The sequence below is a fragment of the Megalobrama amblycephala genome, linkage group LG9, assembly GCF_018812025.1.
Source record: "Megalobrama amblycephala isolate DHTTF-2021 linkage group LG9, ASM1881202v1, whole genome shotgun sequence".
Taxonomy (NCBI): Eukaryota; Metazoa; Chordata; class Actinopteri; order Cypriniformes; family Xenocyprididae; genus Megalobrama; species Megalobrama amblycephala.
In genome coordinates this window covers 22202451-22227149 of record NC_063052.1, presented here as the reverse complement: position 1 = coordinate 22227149, position 24699 = coordinate 22202451, and the positions used below count along the sequence as shown (strand labels likewise).

Sequence of the window (24699 nt, the reverse complement as noted above, 5' to 3'; positions counted from 1 at the left end):
GGGGGTTGTTCTTACGTGTGCGCTCATTTCAAAAACTCACTAACAGTCTTTAGTTTCTCAGTCGACGAAAAGATCCTCTGTATCACCTTTAACCCTCAGCATTTGAGTTCTCTGTTCACCTCTTCTGACAGCTCCCCTATAACATGTAAACATCTCCAGAGATTAAAAAAATAATAATAATTTTTGTTGTTGTAATGAATGTTTTATTTAAGCCACAAAAGCTGGTGTAAACTGGTTCTGTAATATAATTCTGTAAATAATAACTTATTAGGCCTACTTGCATTTTGCATTGTTTTTCAATGTGGTTCAATTGCAAAAAAAAAAAAAAATCAGTGACCCATTTTCCTGCCACAACTCACCAGTTGAAAACCACTGCTGTACTGTTATCTATCATAACAAAAAACAATTGTAGAAAGATGTTTCTGATACAGTTTGATATCAACATTTTATTAAAAGCAGTGAATATGCAATGTGAAAATGGGAATGGAAATGAAGACTCCTTGCTTAATTCTTACAGACACTTTCACTTCTACACTTTTTTTTTTCAAAGAAAAAACTACTTTCTCAGAAGCCAATTTTATTTTTTGAGATTAACAGTTTTTATTCTCAGAAGCCAATTTAAAAAAAAAAAAAATCACTTTTTTATTTCCTTAAGATCAGTGCCAACATTGAGTAAGCATTGCTGCTTGTTAAACTGAAACTTCAGCTACTCTACTGCAAGTTCAGCTCAATAAGTTGTGTTGTCATTATGAAACTCTTTGGAGAAACAATGTTGATTATTGTTTACTTTTAGGTTTTCAACCACCAGTAGAAACTGGCTGACATCTTTAAAATGGTTTTGCCACCCAATAAACGAAACCTTTTATGCGACAAAATTTGAAAGAAAATTAGACTAAAATCACACTACAGTCACAACCTACACTCAGGTCATTCAGGTAGGAAAAGAGAAATAAAGAAAAATCCACAGCAGTGCAGTTGCAGAAAATGAGCTCTGCATGTTTCATTGGTGTAGTAGAGGAAGTGGCAAGAGACTAAAAAAAGAGGGCACCAATATAGGCATGCTTTATTTTCTATACTATAAAAAGATCTGTCATTTTACAGCACACAGGATGACCAACAAAGTGACACTTCTATGGTTATTACTCTTTTGAAAAATATATCAAATGGTAAGTTTACACAAAAATGATGTACTAAATATGGAAAAGTTTTTCTTTTGCATGTTTGAAAATTTTTGTGTACAGATGCCAACGTTGTCAAAACGATCCATGTATGAACCTCGATAAGTTCAGAGTACTCAAAATTATTGTAGACACTGATTACCTCAAAAAAATTAAGCAACTAAAATCTTTTAAGTTAAGAATAATTATAAATACCAATTAAATCAAACTGAAATTTTAAAATTTTAGTTTTATTTAATGTTTAAGTCCACTGTACTTAAAACTATTGTTTACCATATATAATGTTTATTATTTTTCAATTATTTTGATGCAGTGGTTGTAAAACCCAATAAATTCAGATTAGCCTACTCAAAACATTTAAATAAACAACTGAAAGATTATCTTTGTAGTACCTAAAAAAAATATTATTTTTTGTAATTACAATTTAATTGAAATATTGAATAGACTAACACCTAGTCTTTACAGTTAAGCAACAGCACCAGCATGCACTAATGTAACCATCAAAGAGACATCACTGTTAATCAACATGCCATATATATATAGCCTTGATGTTTCACAGCCCATTCTTGACCTAACCATAGGCACTAGTCATTAATGTACTAAAAACATATTTACATCGGTTCATGTGAGTACAGTGGTTCAATATTAATATTATAAAGCGACGAGAATATTTTTGGCGCGCCAAAAAAACTAAATAACGACTTATTTAGTGATGGCCGATTTCAAAACACTGCTTCAGGAAGCATTGGAGCACAGATGAATCAGTGTGTCGAATCTGCTGTTCGGAGCACCAAAGTCACGTGATTTCAGCCGTTGGCAGTTTGACACGCGATCCGAATCATGATTCGATACACTGATTCATTTATGCTCCGATGCTTCATGAAGCAGTGTTTTGAAATCGCCCATCACTAAATAAGTCGTTATTTAGTTTTTTTGGCGCTCCAAAAATATTCTTGTCGCTTTATAATATTAATATTGAACCACTGTACTCACATGAACCGATTTAAATATGTTTTTAGTACCTTTATGGATCTTGTGAGAGGAAGTGTCCATTGCTCCCTATGAAGGCCTCGTGGAGCCATCAGATTTCAACTAAAATATCTTAATTTGTGTTCTGAATATTGAGGGTGAGTAATAAATGACAGAATTTTCATTTTTGGGTGAACTAACCCTTTAACCGAAAGGATAACAGACTGTATTGAGACAGGAGAGATCGCTCAAACCTTGGATTGCAATCATCGCATAACTACGAGGAAAATTAATAGAAATGCTCAGAAAAGTGATGTAAACAAATGATATTTTATCAATATACTTATAAATGTTTAAGCTTTTGTATTTAAAAAGCCTATTGGAGTTGTTTTGTCCATTCTTGTGATCGTAAATAAATGGAAGCAGACGCAACTGAATAGGTATGTGTTCACTTTTTATGTGAATATAAATATCAGTTTGATTCAGCATGATTGATGTGCACTCCTGACAAATTACTGTTACTGTAACAGTTTTTATTGTAAAACGCATTGTTCAAATATTGATGCTGGAATCTTAAATCTTTAAGTAAAGGCCAAACTTCAGCGAGTTTCGATCGCTAAATCTTGAATGACTGTCAACAGTTGAATGAATGAGTGTATCATGTCCCGCTTGTTTACTTCAAACCGGAAGACGCTCCCACTTTTGACGCAAGGTCTCATGGGGCGTAGGAAACTTGTGGATAGTAATACGCATGTGCATGACATCACTGTTTTCAAAAATCATGATAATGTGGGTCTATATCGGAGAAGATAATATAGGGAGGCTAAGCTGTGCACATTTTAGTAGCCAGTCAAGCAATGAGCAATTTGTCCGTTTATGGCTACTGTAGAAACATGGCGGCGCAAAATAGCGACTTTGATGTAAGGGGACCCGAGGTGTATGTAGATAGAAATGGCTCATTCTAAGGTAATAAAAACATTATGGTTCATTATGTGAGGTCTTTATACACCACTAAAAACATAGTTATGTATATTATATTGCATTTCTGTCAGTAGTCTAAATATTAGACACTGAACCTTTAAACGAAGCTAACAAATAAAATTAGAATTGTTTTATTCAATTGATCTACTAATGTGAATAATTCAAATGCATATAATGTAAAAGATTTTTTTCTGTGGTAGGAAAGTTTTACAAATGCACGTTTTGCACAAAATGCGATCATTTCTAAACTGACTAATCAGAATGGATATATTGAAATGATACAAACGTCATTTGCTTCCTTCCAAAATTAGGCTAGCAAGCTGCAAAAAAAGAGTTAAATTAGCCTTGAGCCTGCTTATTAACACAACAGGTGAAGAGAAGCGCTTCATTTGTGTTGGTTTGAATATCAAAAAGATAATGTGGTTTTGCTGCATTTAGATTTAACAAATTAGTTAATGCCTAAGAAACAATCAACAATGGATAAATCATGCAGCATAATATTGTTAAATAGAATGATCAAATTTCATTCATTGAAGTAAGTAGGATGTCTTGATCAGAAAAGAGGAACACAAGTCTATGTTTCTTGCACTTTTATACATAAGGCAGAAGTGAACTTCACGAACACTAAATCAAGAGATTTTCTCAGGAAACCTGACCACAATTCATAGGCTTTAGAGCGAGGAAATATATTATCTGCTAAACAGTGGCTTACGTGTTAACACTAAGAGGTCACAGAAGCAGATTTGTGAAACACTGTTTCTAAATGTAAACAGTTTATCATGTACAAAAGCATTTCCCTACAAAAGTATTAAATTATGAAAGCTAGTTATCAAGATCACACTTCATATATACATGATTGATTTTACTCTTACTGATTTTTTTTTTCTCTCTTATAAAATTCTAAAGATTATTTTACAATATCATGGAGCATAATTGTCAGCAAAAAAAAAAAAATCTTGATTTTTCACATTTGTCATCCTGGACCACAAAACAGTCATAAGTTGCACAGGTATAATTGTAGCAATTGCCAACAATACATATGGGTCAAAATGATTGATTTTTCTTTTATGCCAAAAATCATTAGGACATATATATCCTAATTGTGGTCTGTGCTATTTGTGGATATAAGTAAAGATCAGATTTTTTTTTGCAAATTTCCCACTGTAAATATATCAAAAAATTATTTTTGTGAGTGGATATGTATTGCTTAGACTTCATTTGGACAACTTTAAAGGCGATTTTCTCAGTATTTAGATTTTTTTGCACCCAGATTTTCAAATAGTTGTATCTTGGCCAAATATAGTCCTATCCTAACAAACCATACATCAATTTATTCAGCTTTAAAATGTACCCTTATGACTGGTTTTGTGGTCCAGTGTCACATTTTGATTCAATCAGTTAGACTACCAATGCTAAAAAAAACAAATGTAACATTACAATAAAATTCTTTTAAACTTTACTAATGCCCTTATGTCTATCTCGAACGAACCCTGTAGACTTTGGAATGGAATTACAGCTTTCTTCAGCAGTGCCTTCCTGGGACTGCACAGTGTGGCCTTCTTCCATAAATGCTCTGCGATAAATACCTGATAGGCTTTGTCTGAAGCTTTGCCTAATATTCAGTCCCATGCAGAAGTACAGCAGCGGGTTCACGCAGCTGTTGAAATACGCAAAGCCCTTAGCAATGGGCAGACCCACTTTGACTACATGGCTCTTCTTGTCCACCATCTTGGCGAGCAGTAGGCAGTGGTAGGGTCCCCAGCAAAAAAAAAAGGCACAGACCAGTGCAGCGAGAATCCGGAGAGGCCTTGATTTGCCAGAAAACCTTGTTCTGCGTATCCCAGCAGCAGCTAGAATGTAACAGCACAGGATGACCAGGAAAGGCAACAGGAATCCACACAAGAAGCGGATGCTGTACAAGGCATTCTTTGCTGTGTTGTCACCTTTTGATGCTTCTTTCACCTGCACAAAGTATTAATCAGAATGTTGATAAATTAATCCTCATTTACTATGCTAAAAAGAAGTACATATTTAAAGGGTTAGTTCACCACAAGCCATTATTTACTCATCCCAAAGTGTTCAGATGTGAAACAAAGTCATACGGAAACAAAATTAATACATAAAGTCAAACGTTCCTGGAATGATGGTGATTAAATATGACAGAATTTATATTTTTGGGTGAATTATTTCTTTAAGCCTCATATTTTTACCTATTTTGTCTGCTTAGAAAGTGACTTTTTTATTATTCAAAATATGTAGTTTAGAGATGATAATTGGAAACAATTTAGAGATTCACACAGAAGTTGTTCTGACCTCCAGTGAGCACTTGCTCAAGTTGTTGTCACCAAGGTAGACCTGGCGGTACACAAAGTATGGTGAACTAAAGATCACGGCCAAAATCCAAACTCCCACACTGACCACACGAGCGGCACATAACGTCCGTCGTTTCCTGGTGAACAGTGGGCACCAGACGCAGAGTGCTCGATCCACACTGATGACAGCCAGAAGAAAAACACTGCAGAACATGTTGGCGTACTTGAAGAAGCCATTGAACTTGCAGAGAAAGACCCCAAAAGGCCAGTGGTCATAGAAAAGTTTTTTGATGAGTGAAGTGACTCGCGTCAGGCAGAAGATCAGGTCAGCTACAGCCAGATTGACCAACCAAATGTTAGTGACGTTGGGCTTCAGACGGATACCAGCCATCCAGATCACCACAGAGTTCCCGGTTATGCCAAAGACAATGGTAATGGTGTAGAGGATAATGGTAATATTATCCATAATGGCATCAATATCCACAGTAGTTTTCTCATAGTGGGTTGAGACGTCCGACTGAGAGCGCATAAGAAGAGTTGTATTGAAGGCCATTCTGTGAGAAAAATAAAAGTTTGTGTGTATAGATAGATTGATAGATTGATTGATTGAATGATTAGCAGCAATGCCATAGTCACTGGTTCCATTTCCAGAATGCATGTAGAGGTAATATGTTAATAATAAGCTTTAATCCAGCCAACAGGGAATATTACATTTAATTTTCATTAACGTTTTGTATAAGTTATGTAACTGTTAAGATAAATAACATTATTAGAACATTCTTATAACATTATTAAAGGGATAGTTCACCCAAAAATTAAAATTCTGCAATCATTTACTCACCCTCAAGTTGTTCCAAACCTGTATGAATTTCTTTCATCTGATGAACACAAAAGAAGATATGTAGAATATCGGTAACCAGACCAGACAGTTGATGGGCCCCATTGACTTCCATTGTATGGAACAAAAAAATACTATGGAAGTCAATGGGGCTGTTTAGTTACCGGAATTCTTCAGAATATCTTCTTTTGTGTTCAGCAGAAGAAGAAAAAAGATAACAATGGTATAATAAGGTTTCATTAGTTAACATGAACTATGAACAATACTTTTTACATTATTAATCTTAATGTCAATTTCAGCCTTCACTAATACATTATTAAAATCAAATGTTGTATTTGATAACATTAGTTAATGCTACGGTGGCAGAGAGAGCTCAGCGCACTGCAACTGAAGAAAACACAAGAAATTAAAAAAACACCAGAAAATTAAGAAAACATCTTCATCAGTTTGACATCACGTGCTGCAAATACTCAGAACGCACCCAAATACAGAAATGCACTGCAACTAAATACAGAAACAGGCTGCAAAAGTTCACATCGCACCCATATACAGAAATGCGCTGCAAATATTCACAACGCAACCAAATATAGAAACATGCTGCAAAAGTTTACAACGCACCCAAATACAGAAACATGCTGCAAATACTTACAAAACACGTATGTTTGGGATGTTAAAATAAACAAAAACTCATCAACAACACCGCTAACTGGTAGACATTGAACAATAAGCATATCCCAGCCAGGTTCATCACTTGTTGGCTCGCCTTGACACATCTCCATTGTGGTCTGTGCTTTCTGCAGCACTTTTCTGTGTTTGGGTGTGTTGTGAATATTTGCAGCCCATTTCTGTATTTAGGTGCAGTGCATTTCTGTATTTGGTTGCGTTGTGAGTATTTGCAGGATGTGTTGTCAAACTGGTGAAGATGTTTTCTCATTTTTCTGGTGTTTTTTTAATTTCTTGTTCTGGTGTTTTTTCTATTTGTTTGTGTTTTCTGCAGTTGCAGTGTGTTGAGCTCTCTCGGCCACCATATAATGCACTATGAAATAACATGAACAAACAATGAACAGCGGTGTTTTTTATTAACTAACATTAACAAAGATTAATAAATACTGTAACAAATGTATTTCTCATGTTAGTTAATAAATTAACTAATATTAACAAATGAGACCTTATTTATACAGGTTTGGAACTACTTGAGGTTGTGTAAATGATGACAGAATTTTCATTTTTGGGTGAACTATCCCTTTAATATTCGATATGCATTCTCATTATGTTGAGAGAAAATATTCTAAAAACAACATTTTCAGACTGTCCTTATGATGTTATTTGAACTTGATGAATGCTCTCATAATGTTGACAAAAATGCCCTTAAAACAATATTTTCGGAACATCATTATTTTTGTACCTGTATGTATATATGCTGACTTTTAACTGTCTTGGAATGTAAAATAAACGTTTAATGAATGTTATAATATTGTAAGTTAAAATAAAGCTAGGAGAATGTTGTATTAGAATTATTGTAACCTTTTAAATGACATTCTAATCACATCAAGAAAACTGGACATTTGAATATTTAGCAAATCACTGTTCCCAGTTACACTGACCAAACCAAACAGTTTAAACTAATTAAATTAAATGAGTTTGTTTCACTCAAATACTACTGAAAGTTCATTGTACTTAAAGGTGCTAAATACAATGTTTTGTTTTATACATTTTTGCAATATTACTTGAAACTGTCTTTACTAACTGATAAAATACTATTTATTAGGTACACTGAAAGTAAATACTATTAAAGGATTAGTTCACTTTTAAATAAACTTTTGCTGATAATTTACTCACCCCTATGTCATCCAAGATGTCCATGTCTTTCTTTCTTCAGTCGAAAAGAAATTAAGGTTTTTGATGTAAACATTCTAGGATTTTTCTCCATATCATTCATTTCAATGGGCACCAAATGGTTGAAGGTCCAAATGGCAGCTTCAGTGCAGCTTCAAAGGGCTTTAAACGACACCAGACGATACCAGACGATGAATAAGGGTCTTATCTAGCGAAACGATCGGTCATTTAAAAAAATTTTTTTTTTTTAAAGTTTAAGTTTTATAAGCACAAATGCTGGCTTTGCTCTTTTCTCCGATGCGCGTTCGTGACGTCACGTAATACGCAATTACGTTGAAAAGGTCACGGTTGACGTAGGCGTATCAACCAGTTTCATTCGCTCAGGATTGTGTATAGGAAATTTCTGAAAAGTCACAAATTTCTGTCCTGACAAAAATTTTCTTTTAGGCTTTCTAATATTAAAACACCCAGGATACGCACACACCTTGAGTTTAAAATATTCTAACTGACCGCCAGAGTGAGTTTTTTTTAAGGCGACCCTTATTTTAGAACGTTTGCCCTTATTGTTTCCATGGCGACGCGTGCGCGTCACAAGCGCTGAACGTAGCCACAATAACACTGTATGAGAGATGGATCACTATTATTTTGTTTTTCCTTTTTTATTTAAAATATTCGCAAACTTGCTTACATGTCTTCAACTATATGATATTCCGATTCTCAAATATGTGTGAGTGAGTGTGTTTTGTCGTTTAAAAACCTTTATAAATGATCTTTATCTTGATCTATAATGCGAGATGGGCGCCGCCATCTTAGTTTGCACTGCAGTTCAGAGTTCTGTCAGTCTGATTTACAGCAGGTGAAGGTGAATACATCAGTTTCTCCTGAAATATATGCAAGTAAGTGGCTGGTGAACTGGAAGAATAAGAGAGTAAACTTTATAGTTACTTAGACCCATTATGTGTGTCTGATATGAATAAATGTCGGCAAATTATATTTGAATTCACTGTTTATTGATGCTTCCACTGACGTCTGACATCAGTGTTTATTTTATAAACTCCAAATGTATTGTTTAATGGTGCTTATGCGTATTTAAATGTCTGAAACCTTAAAAGAAACATTATGTGGCTGAAAACACTGCATAGCTGTGATGACAAGAGAGCGCGCGTCCGTCTCGCAGCCAGAGCGCGAAAGCACAGTTTGAATCTAGCAGTTATGTGACGTCGCTGAACATTCTAAATCCCATATGTGGAACCGTACGGCCAGGGGCACAGAAATAAACATCCCATATGTGGGAACGTACCGCTCAAAGGGTTAAACAATAAACTGACACAAAGACATTTGAATATGTGTATACGATCCTCCTTCCGCACATTTGTAATGTAAACACTGACTCGATATTTCCGCCTACATCAACAGTGACCTTTTCAACGTAATTGCGTATTACGTGATGTCACGAATGCGCATCGGAGAAAAGAGCAAGGCCAGCATTTGTGCTTATAAAAATTAAACTGTTTTATTTATTTTTTAAATGACCAATCGTTTCGCTAGATAAGACCCTTATTCATCGTCTGGTGTCGTTTAAAGCCCTTTGAAGCTGCAATGAAACTGCCATTTGGACCTTCAACCGTTTGGTGCCCATTGAAATGAATGATATGGAGAAAAATCCTAGAATGTTTACATCAAAAACCTTAATTTCTTTTCGACTGAAGAAAGAAAGACATGGACATCTTGGATGACATAGGGGTGAGTAAATTATCAGCAAAAGTTTATTTAAAAGTGGAGTAATGCTTTAATATACATCATCTGTGCACGAGGTAGGGCCTTAAAAACATCAGCCAACGATGATTGCGTAAACTATTGGCCCTCTGGCTTGTCAATCACTGCCGTGACGTTCCTTGTGAGAGACGTGCGCGGCTGCGCGCTCCAGTAACTTTCCACACTCCACAGGCGCCGCATGCAATGTTTTTGTCAGGAGACAGGAGTAACAACTGCAGATTATGAGTTACCTGCGGTGAGTCCGACATAATGAATCCACTAACACAACACAGCGAATGCCGGTGGTAAACACTTGTGTTCCAATACTCGTGCACGAGTTTTGGGAGGCATTCTTTGAAATGAGCTGTGAAGGAGGGGGGCTGTTCTTACGCATGCGCTCATTTCAAAAACTCAGTAACAGTCTTTGGATTCTCAGTCGACGAAAAAATCCTCTCTATTACCTTTAAAGGGTTAGTTCACCCAAAAACGAAAATTATCCCATGATTTACTCACCCTCAAGCCGTATAGGTGTATATCACTATCTTCTTTCAGACGAACACAATCAGAGATATATTTAAAAATATCCTTAGTCCTCCGAGCTTTATAATGGTTGTGAATGCTTGCGTTTTGAAGTAAAAAAGAATGCATCGATTCATAAAAAAAGTAATCCATACAGCTCCAGTGGGTTAATAAAGGTCTTCTGAAGCGAAGTGATGCAATTTTGTAAGACAAATATCCATATTTAAAACTTTATAAATTCAAATAACTAACTTCCGGCGGACGACCGTACGCAGAATGCGCAAGCCGGCTTGCGCCAAATGAGTAATCCTCTGATGCGATGACGCAGGATGAAGTATTGTAGTTTAGATACCTCGCGCAGTTCAAACAAAACCACAACAATTCACAACCATTATAAACCTTGGAGGACTAAGGATATTTTTAAATATATCTCTGGTTGTGTTTGTCTGAAAGAAGATAGTCATATACACCTAGGATGTCTTGAGGGTGAGTAAATCATGGGATAATTTTTGGGTGAACCAACACTTTAATGTGAACTCAAAATCTAATGTTAGTTAGCGGTATTAGATTTATTAGATCTCCTTACAGACAGTGTAAAGAGAATAAATGTTGAAATAAAGTTTTTGAACAAGATTAATATAGTGGAGATGTGTTATTGTTTAATGCTCTGTTATTTTGTTTCTGTTATGTTGAATTTTTGTAGGGTTACCATCGTGGTGAAGAGTAGTGCCTGCAGTTAGGTCGAGAATGGATCAATTTATGCACATATAATAACGATAGGCTCTTTGATAGTTACGTCAGCACATGCCTGTGTATTTTGCTAACTAACATATAACCAAAAGCTTTGTTCGTTCGGTATTTCAAATAAACTGTAATTAACAAGTTTGTAATTTCTATTATAATTTCTACTAATCTTTGAGTTTGTTAACTTAAATAAATTAAGTTGGTTTATTTAAATGTTTTAAAGTAATCGGCGTCAATGAAGTATGTATGTTCAAAGAATTTCCAAGAACTACATGAGTAAATATGGGTACACAAATATAAGTATTTTCTCTTATTCACCCAAGACATTTTCATTGTGTATTTATAGGGTGGTTATTAAAATATATTTAAATGTTGTTTAAATATATTTAGATTTAAATACAGTTTAAACTTGACATAAATGTTTGGGCTCTCACATGACAGAAGCCACCCAGCTCTTACTCAGTGTCTGTTTCAAAATATCTGTCTGGAAAAAAAGAGGGGTGGAGGGGGGCTCTGAACCTTTCACCTTCAACAAAATACAGAAGCGGAATCGAAATCAATGATTTTAAATGGCAACAGCTGCATAGATTCTTACATATATTAAAAATAAACTTCATGCACCTGATTCAAGCATTCAGTTCGTTTCCCCCCTCCAGAGCATCTCAGATAACATTTCATAAAACTTGCAATCATGACGTGTTGCACTTAATTGCATGCATTTAGTGAGCAATTTATCATAAGTCTGTTCAAAGTGTAAGTGCATGCTCGTATTGTGAGCTACACCATGTAGTAAGATAAATATGAGTTGTCTGGCAACTAAGAGGTTTCAGCATATAAAACTGGAGTTATATATTTTAAACTACTGTGCTGAATCATGAGAGGTCACGAGATCTTATTGCAGTATTCCCATTACGTTTAGCATTTACTAAAAGTAAATATGTTCTGGCAAAAAACCCAATTATACTTCTTGAAAAATAAACCTGTTGTCTTGCGTCAGAGTTAGTTGTGTTTCTCCTTTTATGGTTCAAAACAGAAAACAGTATATATGACTAAGAAAAATGCAGATGGACCATGTTAGAATTCTCATTAAAAATCTAATTAAATGTGTAATATATGATTATAAAATACAAAAAAATGCAATAAAATTATCACACAAACTGAAAACGATAGTAAAAATCATAACAAATACATAAAAAAAAAACGATTCATAAAGATTTATAAACAGCTTTGAATTGTTATGAATTGTTGTGGGTGTTCTTACCTGTCTTAATGAAGGTTTGAACTACTCAGCACAGTCTTTGAGGAAACCGCATATATCAAATTGTGAATGTGTCCAGCAGAGACTGAGTGTAAGTGTTATGATGTCATGTTCAGTGTGTAGGCAAAGGGTTCATTGACATCACTTCCAACTGCTCTCTCTCTCTCTCTGAACCTCTTTCTCCCATTTTTCACATTCTCTAGAGACAAAAAAGAGACGAGCAGGAAGAGGGAGGAGACATACACATGAACAAACACAGAAACCTAAATACATATGTGTGTTTACTCCATTGTGCCTGTGTGAGAGGTAAAGCATATGTAAATTACTTGATTGTCTATAAAGCACACATTTTAGATAAGACACATGACTGAACATCAGATCATCCCATTCCTTTCTGAATTTTGAAAGTAAAGAATAACACTAATACTAATACTGATACTACTACTACTACTATACTAATAACACCTAAGTGTGTACTATGTCTCACATGCAGGCTATCTATTCAAGATCTTGTGGTTTCCTTATAGCATACACCAATGTTTGCGTATGTGAACAACAATTTCCATGTCTTGTTCCCTTTGTCAATGTTCCTTATTTTATTGTGTGTTTTTGCCTACATCCTGATAAAAATTCCCATGCTTTTTGTTTCCAACCACATATCAGAAAATGAATTCTGTTTCTGTTTATATTTAATACTTAAGACTATTAGCATACCATGCACTAAAATTAACTTGATTGTTATGGCATTAGAGCCACTAGTATTAGGTAATTGAAAAAATTTCTTCTTCTTCTTCTTCTTGTTAAAGTGAAAGTTCACACAAAAATGAAAATTCTGTCATCATTTACTCACCCTCAAGTTGTTCCAAACCTGTATGAGTTTCTTTGTTCTGTTGAACACAAAAGATATTTTGAAGAATGTTGGTAACCATGAAAAAGTACTATTGAAGTCATTGGGGACCAGTAACTGTTTGGTTACCAACATTCATCAAAATATCTTCTTTTCTCAAAAGAACAAGGAAACTCGTGTACAACATTCATGTTTTAGAACAACGTGAGGGTGAGTAAATGATGACTGAATTTTCATTTTTGGGTGAACTATAAGTGATTGTTTTAGGTGAAAGTGATTTAATTTAAACTGAGATATGAGAAATTGATATTACCCTACATATCTGAAGGAGCGTCAGTATCTAAATGTTGCACTGTGCTGCCACCTACTGTTGAGATTTAGTATTACGGAACAAAATTCAAAATCTGTGGTTTGACATATAATAATAATGTGGGTGATAATAGAAAGTTATGTGGTTTAAGGTCAAATGAACTGATTTATGATAATAACTTAAAAAAAATAATAATAATAACTTAAATGACCAAAATGTCAAATTAAGCTATAATGACCTGACAGTTAAGACTACTAATACAATATTTTATCAACTGGTTGAAATTGTTTTATTACAGTGAAGCTTGGGGATTAGTTTGCAGTCTGTAGAGTTTAAAGTAAATGTCTTCAAATTAAAACAATTACACGCTATAAAATTACATAAAAAAATATAATGGAAAAAAGTGGAAATAAAATTAAAAAGTTACAAGATGTTTGTAAGGTAAATGTATAGGTATCAAAAAAAAAAAAAAAAAATAATGCTGCATTTTCCCACATGATTTCTCAATATATGTAGATTTCTATGTAGATATTAAAAGTCCATTTTCTTAAAACGATCTTCTTAAAATCTCCACTTCATTAGCACTTTCCAGCTCTTTCTGTATTCTGAAAGTTTGTTTGTGTGTTATTCAAACCTGAGTTCTATAACATTTATTTTTAAAATGACTCTTTTTTTTGACTGTCAACTGTATTTTCTTTTTATGGAGTGATTAAATAGAGATATCCAAAACTAACATGTTTGTTCCTATATGCAAATTAGCACTTAGATTGTTTGCCTATTTAAACATTCAGAAAAACATACAAAATGATTGTATAAATGTACTGTAATTAATCAGCTGAGGAAGTCTGGCGATATTTACGTTATTCACCTGTGGTGCCTTCAATTTAAACATTACTAAAATGTTGTTCAAGTGTTCGTCTTGTTGTTAGGCTGATTGATTTGTATGTTAAAGTGGGCTATTTTTTTATTATTAGCTTTAAGATAATATACAGGTATGATTATAAATACGCACCATATTTCAATACACACCACTGTATATTTTGCATAAAATTCCTTTTACAACTTATTTTACCCTAAAAGGAAGAACAAATGTCCTGTTTCACCATCTTTTTGTAATAGTGCAATTTTTTAGTAAGCTAATGGTGAAACTCTAGTGTTTTCAGTTCCAGTTTCCAGTAATCCGTTTAGTTGCCGAGTGACTGTCTGACAGCTCTGCATCAGGTAAAAGTCTCTGATTATTTTTGATTACAAACCAAAAAAAAAAAAAAAGTAAAAATCAGTAATAATCAGTATTAATTTAATAATTTAAAGTTGTTAAGTGTTCCTTTACAATCTATGTATGTCTACACACAAAGTCAAAAAGGATAAAACAAAGTCTAAAAAGCCACATCTGTTTACTTGACTGAAATTTCTCATATGTTTTTTTCCAGATTTTTGCAACATGAGTGGACCTAAAGTATTCGTTGTCATAATCTGGATATTGAGAGGTGAGAGACTTGGTTTTGTTGATTTGTTGGGTTTGAAATATTAGTTTTAGATTAATCCATGAACAATTACTGAATGAGTGTCTATGACGAAAGCAGGTCTACATTGGCATTATGTACTGTATTAAACTAATGTAGAACATGCCTTGTGTGTTTATGTATGAAGGTGCTGCCAGCAACACATGGGAAATTAAAATGCCTCAGAAGATAGATGTGATAAGTGGTTTCTGTGTTCAAATTCCATGTCAGTTTGAGTTTCCCAACTCATTCAAAAAGTCCCTAAACAAGTCTGTTGAGGCAATGTGGAGAAAAACAACCACGACTGGGGCAAATGTTCTCAGTTCGGAGTTTTCTCTTCTAAAAGGAAACGTGATTGGCAACATCTTAAACAAAAATTGCACCACAGTGTTTCATAACTTTCCCGCTGAATTCAGTGACATATATTTCTTCAGACTTCAGGGTCCTGAACCTCTCATATACACTTTTACGAATGGAGTGAACATCACAGTCCATAAAGGTTGGAAACCTTATTTTATTAAATAATAACAGCATGTTGTGCCAAAATGCCCCCCTCCCTCCCCCTTTCTTTCTTTCTTTCTTTCTTTCTTTTTTTTAATGTATGATGTATTAACTCTTTTCTTAATTCTAAGACGTTCCACCGCCTATCCTGAACCCACATGTTCAGGTGCTGGAAGTTCTAGAGGGCACCAAGTTGACGTTGACCTGTTCCACTGTGATCTCATGTCCCTCAATACAACCTCTGATGTACTGGAACCCACAACTAGGAGAACAGCTCACACCAGCCCTACAGGTGAAATATAACACCAGGCAAAGCATGATGATTGTAAACTACAGTTCTGTGTCCTGATGCTTTAACCTTTTTTTTCCTAAGGAGGATGAATTTGGACAGACACTGTTGGTCTCCTCTCAGATGTTCAATGCTACGCCTCTAAATGACCGCCTTAAAGTCTCCTGCTCTCTTTTGTACTCCCAGGGTGCCAAAAGACCTGTTGAGACCAGCATTCTCCTCAGAGTGCTTTGTATGTGAAACAGAAATGAAAGCAATCACTATAAGTATAAAAGCAATAATTTTTTTATGAGCAAATATTATTGGACCTGTCCTGAAACCCTAAAAACCAAAGTAAGCTATATACTTTGGTTTTCACGCGTACACACGGATCCGCCTACAATGCATGAGATGCAAATTTCATCACCAGAATAGTAAACGAAGCCTACTCTTGACGCTTGTCACTCCATTTTTTTTTAACCACCCATACTTTGTACACGCAGGTCGCACATGCGCATTTAATTTGTTTTGTACTAATCAGTTGTTTCACAAGGTGGCAACACTGGCCCGCACTTGTGTGAGAGGGTTATTATGAGATAACGCAACTTTAGTTAAAAAGAATACAAAGACATTTTTATCGGTCATAACTTCTGGAGAAAAAAAGCACAGACATTGGACAAAGATTAAACTTTCTGGAGCGCACATGTCGACCACCTGCGTTTACGCACGCTATCAAATGGAGTAACGTTATAGCTACTTTGAAATGCTGTGTGTTCAACTGTATGCGTACATGTATGAAAAAATGAAGTACACTTTCATGACGTAATGGCGCTTTGACTGACAGGTAGAAGTCTGCCGCAGAGCTCATGGGCGTACTTGGCAAAAGTGCGTATTGGCCGCAAAGGGGGGCGTCTTTCCGCGTTCATCACATATGAGGTTTTATTAACAAAGTTCAGGAGGAGCACGTTCAGATAATTAACACATGAGGAGCTTATTCAGTTAATCATCTCAATTGACCCTTCGCAAAGACCCACCCCCCTACGTCCAACAAGCCATGGCGCTCTCATGCCAAATTTCATGTTTTCATGCAGTGAAAAATAAATCACGGAGCAAAGAGTGACAACGCTGAAAAAGACAACGTGCTGAGAGATAGGACAGGAGGTTACTTTTGGTATGAAACAAAGTCTTAACTTCCGAAATTTTGTCATTTAATACCGTTTGTGCCTCTTTAATGTGTAGTGACAGATCGCTGTAGCGCCTCACTTCAAGCAACACGTAAACCGATCATTTCTTCATAGTTTTTGCACGAAATAAACATAAATGAACACCAGAAGGTATGTTGTTTCAACTGCGGAAAGACGTCAATACACAAAAGTTCAAGTTCAAGTCCACCAACGTTATCCTACTAACTATACTTTCTGGTTTGTTTTATTCGGATTCAGCATTATGACTGGTCAGATCGCCTGTCAATCAAACTCCTGGCAAAGGGTGAATTAGCCTCAGGAGGTATATAGTCAGGAGACTTACCTCTGTTCTATGATAGTTTTCCAGCATCCCTCTACCACCCCATCTCCTCACTTATAACTACTCCTATCCCAACCTTGGATGGGGGGGGGGGGGTGCTCTGGTTTCGGGCCAAATTCCAAGCTCGGAGCCGTCCTCTCAGACAGCATGTCAAATACTCATAACCTTTACTCTATTTGATTAAATGTAAATGTGAACTTGTGAAACTAAAATGCAGAGTGTTTTTTTTAACGTGGTGTCCAAAAGTACACAAGTTTTTTCAGTTAACAATTGTAATATGAGAATAGCAATTTAAATAAGTTTAATTTAAGAAATTAACGAATTTCAGAATGTATTTTGTCCCTCTATTACTTTTTGAGTTTGTATAAAGTTTGCGTAAATCCTGATGATGACAATAATGATAATGTTCAGCATTATTCGAGAATGATCCAAAGAAAATATTGAGCTTCAATGGAAGCAAGAACAACTACAACTGAGTGTAGAAAGTAGTCACATGATCAGTGTCAAAAATTTAGTACAGAAGTAGTACAGAATCATAATTATTATTCAGTTGACATCACAGCGTTTATTTATTCAAAATTCTAAACATTCTGTTGATTTAAATATATATGGTCTCAGACTTTTTTTTTAAATAAATTGTCTATTATGTACAATTTAAGGACACAGGTCAATCTTCTCTTTCAGATGCTCCCAAAAACACCATAGCCCTTGTGAGTCCATCGGGTCCAGTGTCTGAAGGCAGTGTGGTGATACTGAGCTGTCATAGTGATGCCAACCCTGAAGTCAGGCGCTATGAGTGGTACAAAGACAGTGGATCTGGGAAGCTAGAATTGCAGAATCAAGGACAGACTCTAACAATTTCAGCCAGAAGTAATGTTCAGGGTCTGTATGTCTGCAAGGTCTACAACAACCATGGGACCGACCAATCGAGGGCTGTCGCTGTGGACGTAAATAGTAAATATCTTTCTGTTAGCAGAACCTTTACTAATATATATAATAGACGTAGGCCTGGGTTAGCGTCCCGCTTGGAGCGGGCAGGTGTGAACTAGAGGGGCTACACTGGTGCCGTGACCCGGATGGGAGTGAGGTTTAGGGGGCTGAGTGTAAAAGACGTAGGCTAGTAAGAGCTGTGCGTGTAAACCTCACTCCCCTGAACTCAAGAGGTGTATTAGCGACTGACGCTAGTTAGACGCCTTGTTAGAGCGCCCACCTCCCATGCGGACGGTCCTGAGCTCGCATCCCGCTTGGAACAGGCAGGTGCGAACTAGAGGGTCTACATATAGTTAACTTATATAACAATTTATTTTCAGTACCTCAGGTTTTTGCAAGCAAACAAGCTACTTTTTTAAGAAATATCATCAGCGTAATGTGATTAAACTGAGCGACCTGAGGTTATAATCAAATATGCTTGCTAAAATATCCATTCTTTTTCTCACTAGAAGCTCTGGGAGGTTTGATTCATTTTAGTGATTTGATTCATCTGGTTGGTTCATTTAATCAATCATTCACAATTTATTTGAGTCCCTGAACAGATTGAAGTGCATTATCTGTCTTCTTTTTTGTAGCAATATATACAAAATTTTGCTAAATAATATAATATAATAGCTTCAATGTAGTTAGCTGGTTTTTTATTAGCAAGCAAGAGCTGTTGTAGGCTAAAGAAAAAAAATTACTGACTCAATATCAAACACTAGACAAACCATAATGAGCATTGGAGCATTCTAGTAAGTAAAAGGAAAATATGATTACGATGTGTACAAATATGTATTCAATTTAAGGGGTTAGGAAAATATGCTTTTTACTTGCTTACCCCTTGACTTTAAATCAAACCTATTTTGTTTGCTTGTTTACATGTCTAGGAGATTGCTTTATGCTTTCTTTTCATCATCTTGGACATCTTTATGTGTCATTGACCCATAATCACTTTAGAACAGTGATTTCATCTATGCTTCACTAATGATGAAGGTGATTCATGGAACTGCAGTGAATGGCAGTGTTGATGTGGCTGCATAGAGGCAATAAGTGGACACACGGTCAGATCTCGGTGTAAACAAGCAATTAAATCAGAAACAACACCCAAACCACATCAAAATACATTCGTATGAATATCAGCAGGCAATTAGTTGATGTGTAAACTTGCTAACCTTAAGAATGTTCATTCTCAGACCATGTGTAACTGCAATGTGGAAAGTAATGTGCTTTATGTGAACTTGAGTTATGTATCTCATTGGGTGTTCTTGTAGTGGTATGTGAGTAAATAAGATGTTGTCATAATATAGTGACGTAAAACCAGCTAAACCCATTTTTCTTCTGTTTTTGTCTGATTTAGGTTGCCAGTGCTCCATTGCACTGTACATTGTATGTGGACTTCTGACTCTTTTCTTAATTCTCATTACTGCAGTGGATTTGTTCAAATACAAAAGGTGGGTTTTGAAAAAGACTGCAAACACCAAGAACTTTGAAATTCATAGCATGATGTTCAGCCTGTTTTTAATTATGATTCAGTGCAAGAAGATCAACTTCACTGATAGATGTAATGTCCAGGCAGACCTAATCCTGACATTAATAGAGACAAAAAAATTGGTCAGGGTTTGACTGGTTTAAAAAGGACTATAATATATCTATATCCAGTAGAATGGCAGTATCTCTGCTAACGCATGACCCGCCTGGAAATTATTGTGATTTATATGTTACTCGGAAAAGGATTTATTCAGAATACAAAACTAATTCTCAATGGCCACCAACAGAAAAAGATGGATTTTGTGTAATATGGGTTGTGGCTAGAAGGGATACAGCAACGCGATGCAAAATCTCACCATAAAATAACAATAAATTAAATTTGCTACTTATCAGATTGTGTTTTATTAACGTTTACACCTACCCCAACCCCAAACCTACCGTTATGCGAATACAGTAATTAATTGTTGTTCAGCGTGACAAAAATTACGCAATATTGATGTGCACATGCCCAGTAGGACAATCTGGCCGTAGCTGTATCCCTTCTACAGCCCTAACCTGTAATATGTTATAGCATCCACCAGCAGGGGCTAAAGAGGCTAGCTTGATCCCTTTGGCATTTCTCCAGGTTTATTGACTTAGTCACATTTTTCATTTAATTCTTATTATACATATATTTTATGTAACATTCAGATTCTAAAACCACCTAAATGACAGTCACAGCTAAATTAATCAAAAATATTGCAATATTGTTGACATGTGTTTCTATTTTAATTCTAATCACTGGAGTTTTAATTGTATAGCCTATATATTATGCAAAATATCGGTAATGCTTTTAAGGTCACATTTGTCAACATTAGTAAATGCATTAGCTAACAATGAGGAATCTGTCAAAAACTTGTTTAAAACAATTTTTTTATTGTCATTTATTAGGCAAATAACAAACTGAAACAACTAAATAGTCTTTATTCACAGAAAATAACCAAAAAATTATATATATATATATATATATTTTTTTTTTTTTTTTTTTTTTTTTTTTTTTCTCCTTTGGCCTTGATAATAGCTTGTATTCTTGCTGACATTGTTTTTATGTACTTTTCCACAGTCCCTGTTGTTATTGACTTCCAAATAAAAATTTCCATTAAAGGTGCAATATGTAGGAATTTTTCAGTAAAATATCCAAAAACCACTAGGCCAGTGTTATATGTTTTGTTCGCTTAAGTACTTACAATATCCCAAATGTTTCCAACTATTTTTAAATCTTGAGAAAATTGCAATTTTAACCAAGGCTCTGGGACGTGTGAGGAGTCGCCTGTCAATTGCGTCATACCCACGTTACCCTCGGTTTCCGGTTTTATTTTGTAGAAACCATGGAAACACCAAAGACGCTTTAATATATTACATGTTTTAATAGACAAGGGAACAACTGTTTGGATATATTTATAGACAGAAAAGTAATTATTGTTATATAGCTCAACACGTTAAGTCTTATTGTTTAAATCTAATTTTCTAGATTTTTTGCGAGTACCATGCTTTACCATGCCTCAGAGAAAAACACTATTTTGTGAAGTAGCTAACATAGCATAATCAGATGCAGCTTTAATTTTAGTAACAGTAATACAGCATTTTCTCCATCATACAATACGTTTTAAAATTAATTGCATGCCATTTATCAACACAAGCCATCCAACAAGCCATCCATTTAATATGATTATCTAAAATCGATCTAGCTTACTGTAGTGTCTCACAACAGTGTCTCACAGCAGCCGCTGAGCGAACGCACAGAGTAACGTTATAACATAATTTTCAACACAGTCAAATGATAAACAGAGCTGCGTTACCTCATACTCACGGCCGTAAGCAGCTCCGGCGACTGTGTCATAATAAAAGTTCCGCTGCGTGTGTTGCACAATCGCTCCAGCGACCTCGTTCAACTCCAACAACACTCGGTCCTGCTCTGCTTCATACTACAGTAACGTTAATAATCACATCCATGAACATGATTTCTGCCTGAGTCCTATCCTGATTATTTTCCACCGGCTGTTAAGTGAAGACCACATGTCCCAAGATTCTGCACCCAAACTTGACGTCATCAAGCTACGCCTTTGTTTTGAATAGGCCTCTAGCGACCTCTAGCGGACAGAACATTTTACATATTGCGCCTTTAACAAATGTGAACTTGGGATTTTAAAAATGTATTAGTAAATGTTGAAATTACTATTGACAAAGATTAGTTCACTTTATAAAATGAAGATTACTCCAAGCTTTATTCACCCTCAAGCCATCCTAGGTGAATATGACTTTCTTCTTTCTGATGAACACAATCTGAGATATATTAATAAATATTCTGACGCATCTAAGCTTTATAATGGCAGTGAACAGGACCAACGAGTATGAAGCTCAAGAAAGAGTTTGTGTAAGAAAAATATCCAAGTTATGAAGTAAAATCTCTAGCTTCTGCCAGACCACCTTCAGAGTCATATACACCTAGGGTGGCTTGAGGGTGAGTAAATTTTGGGGTAATTTTCATTTCAAAGTGAACTAATCCTTTAATAAATGCTGCAGTGTTCATTGTTAGTTCATGACAACTAAAACTAAAAAGAAACCTTATTGTAAAGTGTTACTAAATTATATTATTTCTTCTCTTTCAGCCTGTTAAAAAGACTTCAAGTAAGTATGACCCCATCATAAATCATCCCAAGATTCAGAGCAGAAAAACAGAGTAATATGATATAGCAAACTTTGCTCTCAGGGAAATTTGCAAAGCACAAAGTGGAAGATTTATTGTCAAAATGATGAAATGGAAGAAATTCACTGGATTCAAAATATTTGTCATTTTCAAAGACCCTTAAACTGCATTTGTCTTTTGTGCTATTAGGGGTTCGAAAGTATGCCACCCTTGACGTACGCCACCCTTCGCAAGACCAGTGACTCAGTGTACAATGTAATACAGGTCAGTGTTTTCATATGCATGTTTGCTCTGTTCATATGTAGAAATTACTTCCTTGCCAAAAATGTTAGTTATTAAAAGGTAATTTGTTAAACCACACAGAAATTATGTGAATAATGGCATGCAAGTATACTTTGAAAAATGCATTGAAGACCTCCTGCAACAGTTTAATTTGTTATTTCTCTGGAAAGCAGCAGTTGTATTCCATGTAAGTTGTGCTTAGATACTATGAGGCTTTTTCCGATGACATAATTCAATCAACCGTTAAATCAACTAGTTATATGGTTATCAATTTCCTGAGACAGGATATAGTTAGATATATTTCTCAGAAAACAGGAGTTGTGCAAGCATAATAAACACTGATAGGCTGATCACTAGATGCTGTGCTGACATGAGGGATGTGCAAAAGCTTTTGCTTTGGAGTGTGTACATGCAAGATAGAGGGGAGAAATTTGTCCAGATTTCTTATGAACTGCTGTATCATCAGTTCCATTACAAACCATAACGAAGACACCAAAATATCATAATTTGTGTTTTATTCCCTTCAAATTTGTATGAAAGACTAAAATGTTTAAGCAGCAATCAGCAGTTTTCTCATCTGAAAAAATATATCTGCATTTCGTGTACATTAATTTAATATGCAGTGTATGACACACTGTATGTAGTGTTTCATAGTAAGTAAACTTCTCTATCCTTCTCTTTACTGCAGACGAGGGGCAGCGGAACTGAAGAGGACTACGAAAACAGAAACTTCAGTAAACATAAGCCTATTTCTGAGCCATGGCCTAGAAGCTAGCTAGATACAAAATGCTGTGGTGTTCATGTTGGAGACGCAGGTTCCAATCTTGTCTGAGGCTTGTCTCATGTGGTTTTCTGCACTATTTGTTTTGTATCTCTGCTTTTGCAAACAATTTAATGGGAAAAGTCCAAATCATTAATCGAATCAAAATGACCGAGCAGATATCATCTGAATTTGAAGGTTAATTTGTTTAATTTTAAATACACATTCAAAAGTTTGGGGGCTGTTAGACTTTTTTCCCCCCTGAATGATATTACACTTTTTCTCAATTGCTTGGGCTCAATTCTCAAATGAGACTTGAGAAAATTAGTTTCTTGTTCACATCAGATTTGAATTTCCTCATTTAAGCTAATTGCATGTATTTTGGCACAGGTGTGCAAAAGAGTAAGTACAACTGTCTACAATTTGCACAATAACTACTTATCAAAACTGATACTATCAAAACTCTGCCCTACAAAGGCAAAGTGCAGTAACTACGCAAACACTGAAACTGAGAAAAACGCCTTTAAAGTTTTTACCCCAGCCAGTCAAACATGTTGCAGGTAGATTAGTGGTAATGCATTCATGTAATGCCTTCTTAGGAAGAATTTTTTTATAGATAAAAACCATGACCACTGATGTGACCATTGACCCCCAAAATGTAGATACTGCATTCTGCCTTTGGATGACCTTAAACAACTAAAACACTATTGCAAAAGCAAAGTGCAGTATCTACAAACTAAATGTGTTCTTCCAACTTTCTTGTTGTGTTTCTTATTACATGTTGATTGTTTTTAATAACTTTAATATTTTTATTGATGTTGTGAATGTTAAAATTGCTCTGAGAACTGGAGTAATGATGCTGAAAATTCAGCTTTGATCAGAGGAATAAATTACATTTTACAATAAATCCACATAGAAAACAGCTGTTTGACTGTATTTTCAATCAAATAAATTCTGCTTTCCTCTTTCAAAAACATTAAAGAAGTCTTATTTCAAACTTTTGATCACCAGTGTGTAAAATAATGCATGTGAACCAATTAGAAAATTATATATTTTAGACACTTTCCTAACACGGGACATAGGCTACTTAAATATGAAAGTTTAGGCCATGTTTAGTATAAGTTTGAGAATGATATTTTCTGAATAATTTTCAAATGATTGTGAAATTA

General features: G+C 35.2%; 2 protein-coding genes across 4 annotated transcripts; one reads left to right on the top strand and one right to left on the bottom strand.

Moving 5' to 3' along the window:
- Positions 1-3703: 3703 nt before the first annotated feature.
- LOC125275302 (C3a anaphylatoxin chemotactic receptor-like) lies at positions 3704-13205 on the bottom strand. The gene is made up of 3 exons (XM_048202127.1): positions 12394-13205; positions 5442-5994; positions 3704-5090 (listed from the first exon to the last, which is right to left on the bottom strand). Exons 2-3 carry the CDS (start codon positions 5991-5993, stop codon positions 4578-4580), a joined length of 1065 nt encoding a protein of 354 aa, XP_048058084.1. The 5' UTR covers position 5994; positions 12394-13205; the 3' UTR covers positions 3704-4577.
- Positions 8977-24452, top strand: si:ch211-171h4.5 (myelin-associated glycoprotein). 3 transcript variants are annotated; one of them, XM_048202123.1, is made up of 12 exons: positions 8977-9010; positions 12594-12696; positions 14711-14768; positions 14978-15034; positions 15198-15548; positions 15682-15842; positions 15924-16071; positions 18027-18296; positions 19672-19765; positions 22451-22469; positions 22678-22752; positions 23459-24452. In XM_048202123.1, the coding sequence occupies exons 4-12, from the start codon at positions 14989-14991 to the stop codon at positions 23543-23545; spliced, it is 1251 nt and encodes a 416-aa protein (XP_048058080.1). In that variant the 5' UTR covers positions 8977-9010; positions 12594-12696; positions 14711-14768; positions 14978-14988; the 3' UTR covers positions 23546-24452. The 3 variants fall into 3 exon arrangements, with proteins under 3 accessions (XP_048058080.1, XP_048058083.1, XP_048058081.1); XM_048202126.1 differs by lacking the exon at positions 8977-9010 and having other exon boundaries at positions 12608-12696; positions 14702-14768; XM_048202124.1 differs by lacking the exons at positions 8977-9010; positions 12594-12696 and having other exon boundaries at positions 13411-14768.
- Positions 24453-24699: the final 247 nt, after the last annotated feature.

Bases quoted from the DNA above. Each gene is read 5' to 3' on its own strand.
- LOC125275302 (XM_048202127.1), bottom strand. From the start codon at position 5,993: ATGGCCTTCAATACAACTCTTCTTATGCGCTCTCAGTCGGACGTCTCA. The intron at 5,091-5,441 runs GTCAGAACAACT...TACTTTGTGCAG, and splicing joins TGAGCAAGTGCTCACTGGAG to GTGAAAGAAGCATCAAAAGG.
- si:ch211-171h4.5 (XM_048202123.1), top strand. From the start codon at position 14,989: ATGAGTGGACCTAAAGTATTCGTTGTCATAATCTGGATATTGAGAG. The intron at 15,549-15,681 runs GTTGGAAACCTT...CTTAATTCTAAG, and splicing joins GAACATCACAGTCCATAAAG to ACGTTCCACCGCCTATCCTG. The intron at 22,753-23,458 runs GTCAGTGTTTTC...TCTTTACTGCAG, and splicing joins CAGTGTACAATGTAATACAG to ACGAGGGGCAGCGGAACTGA.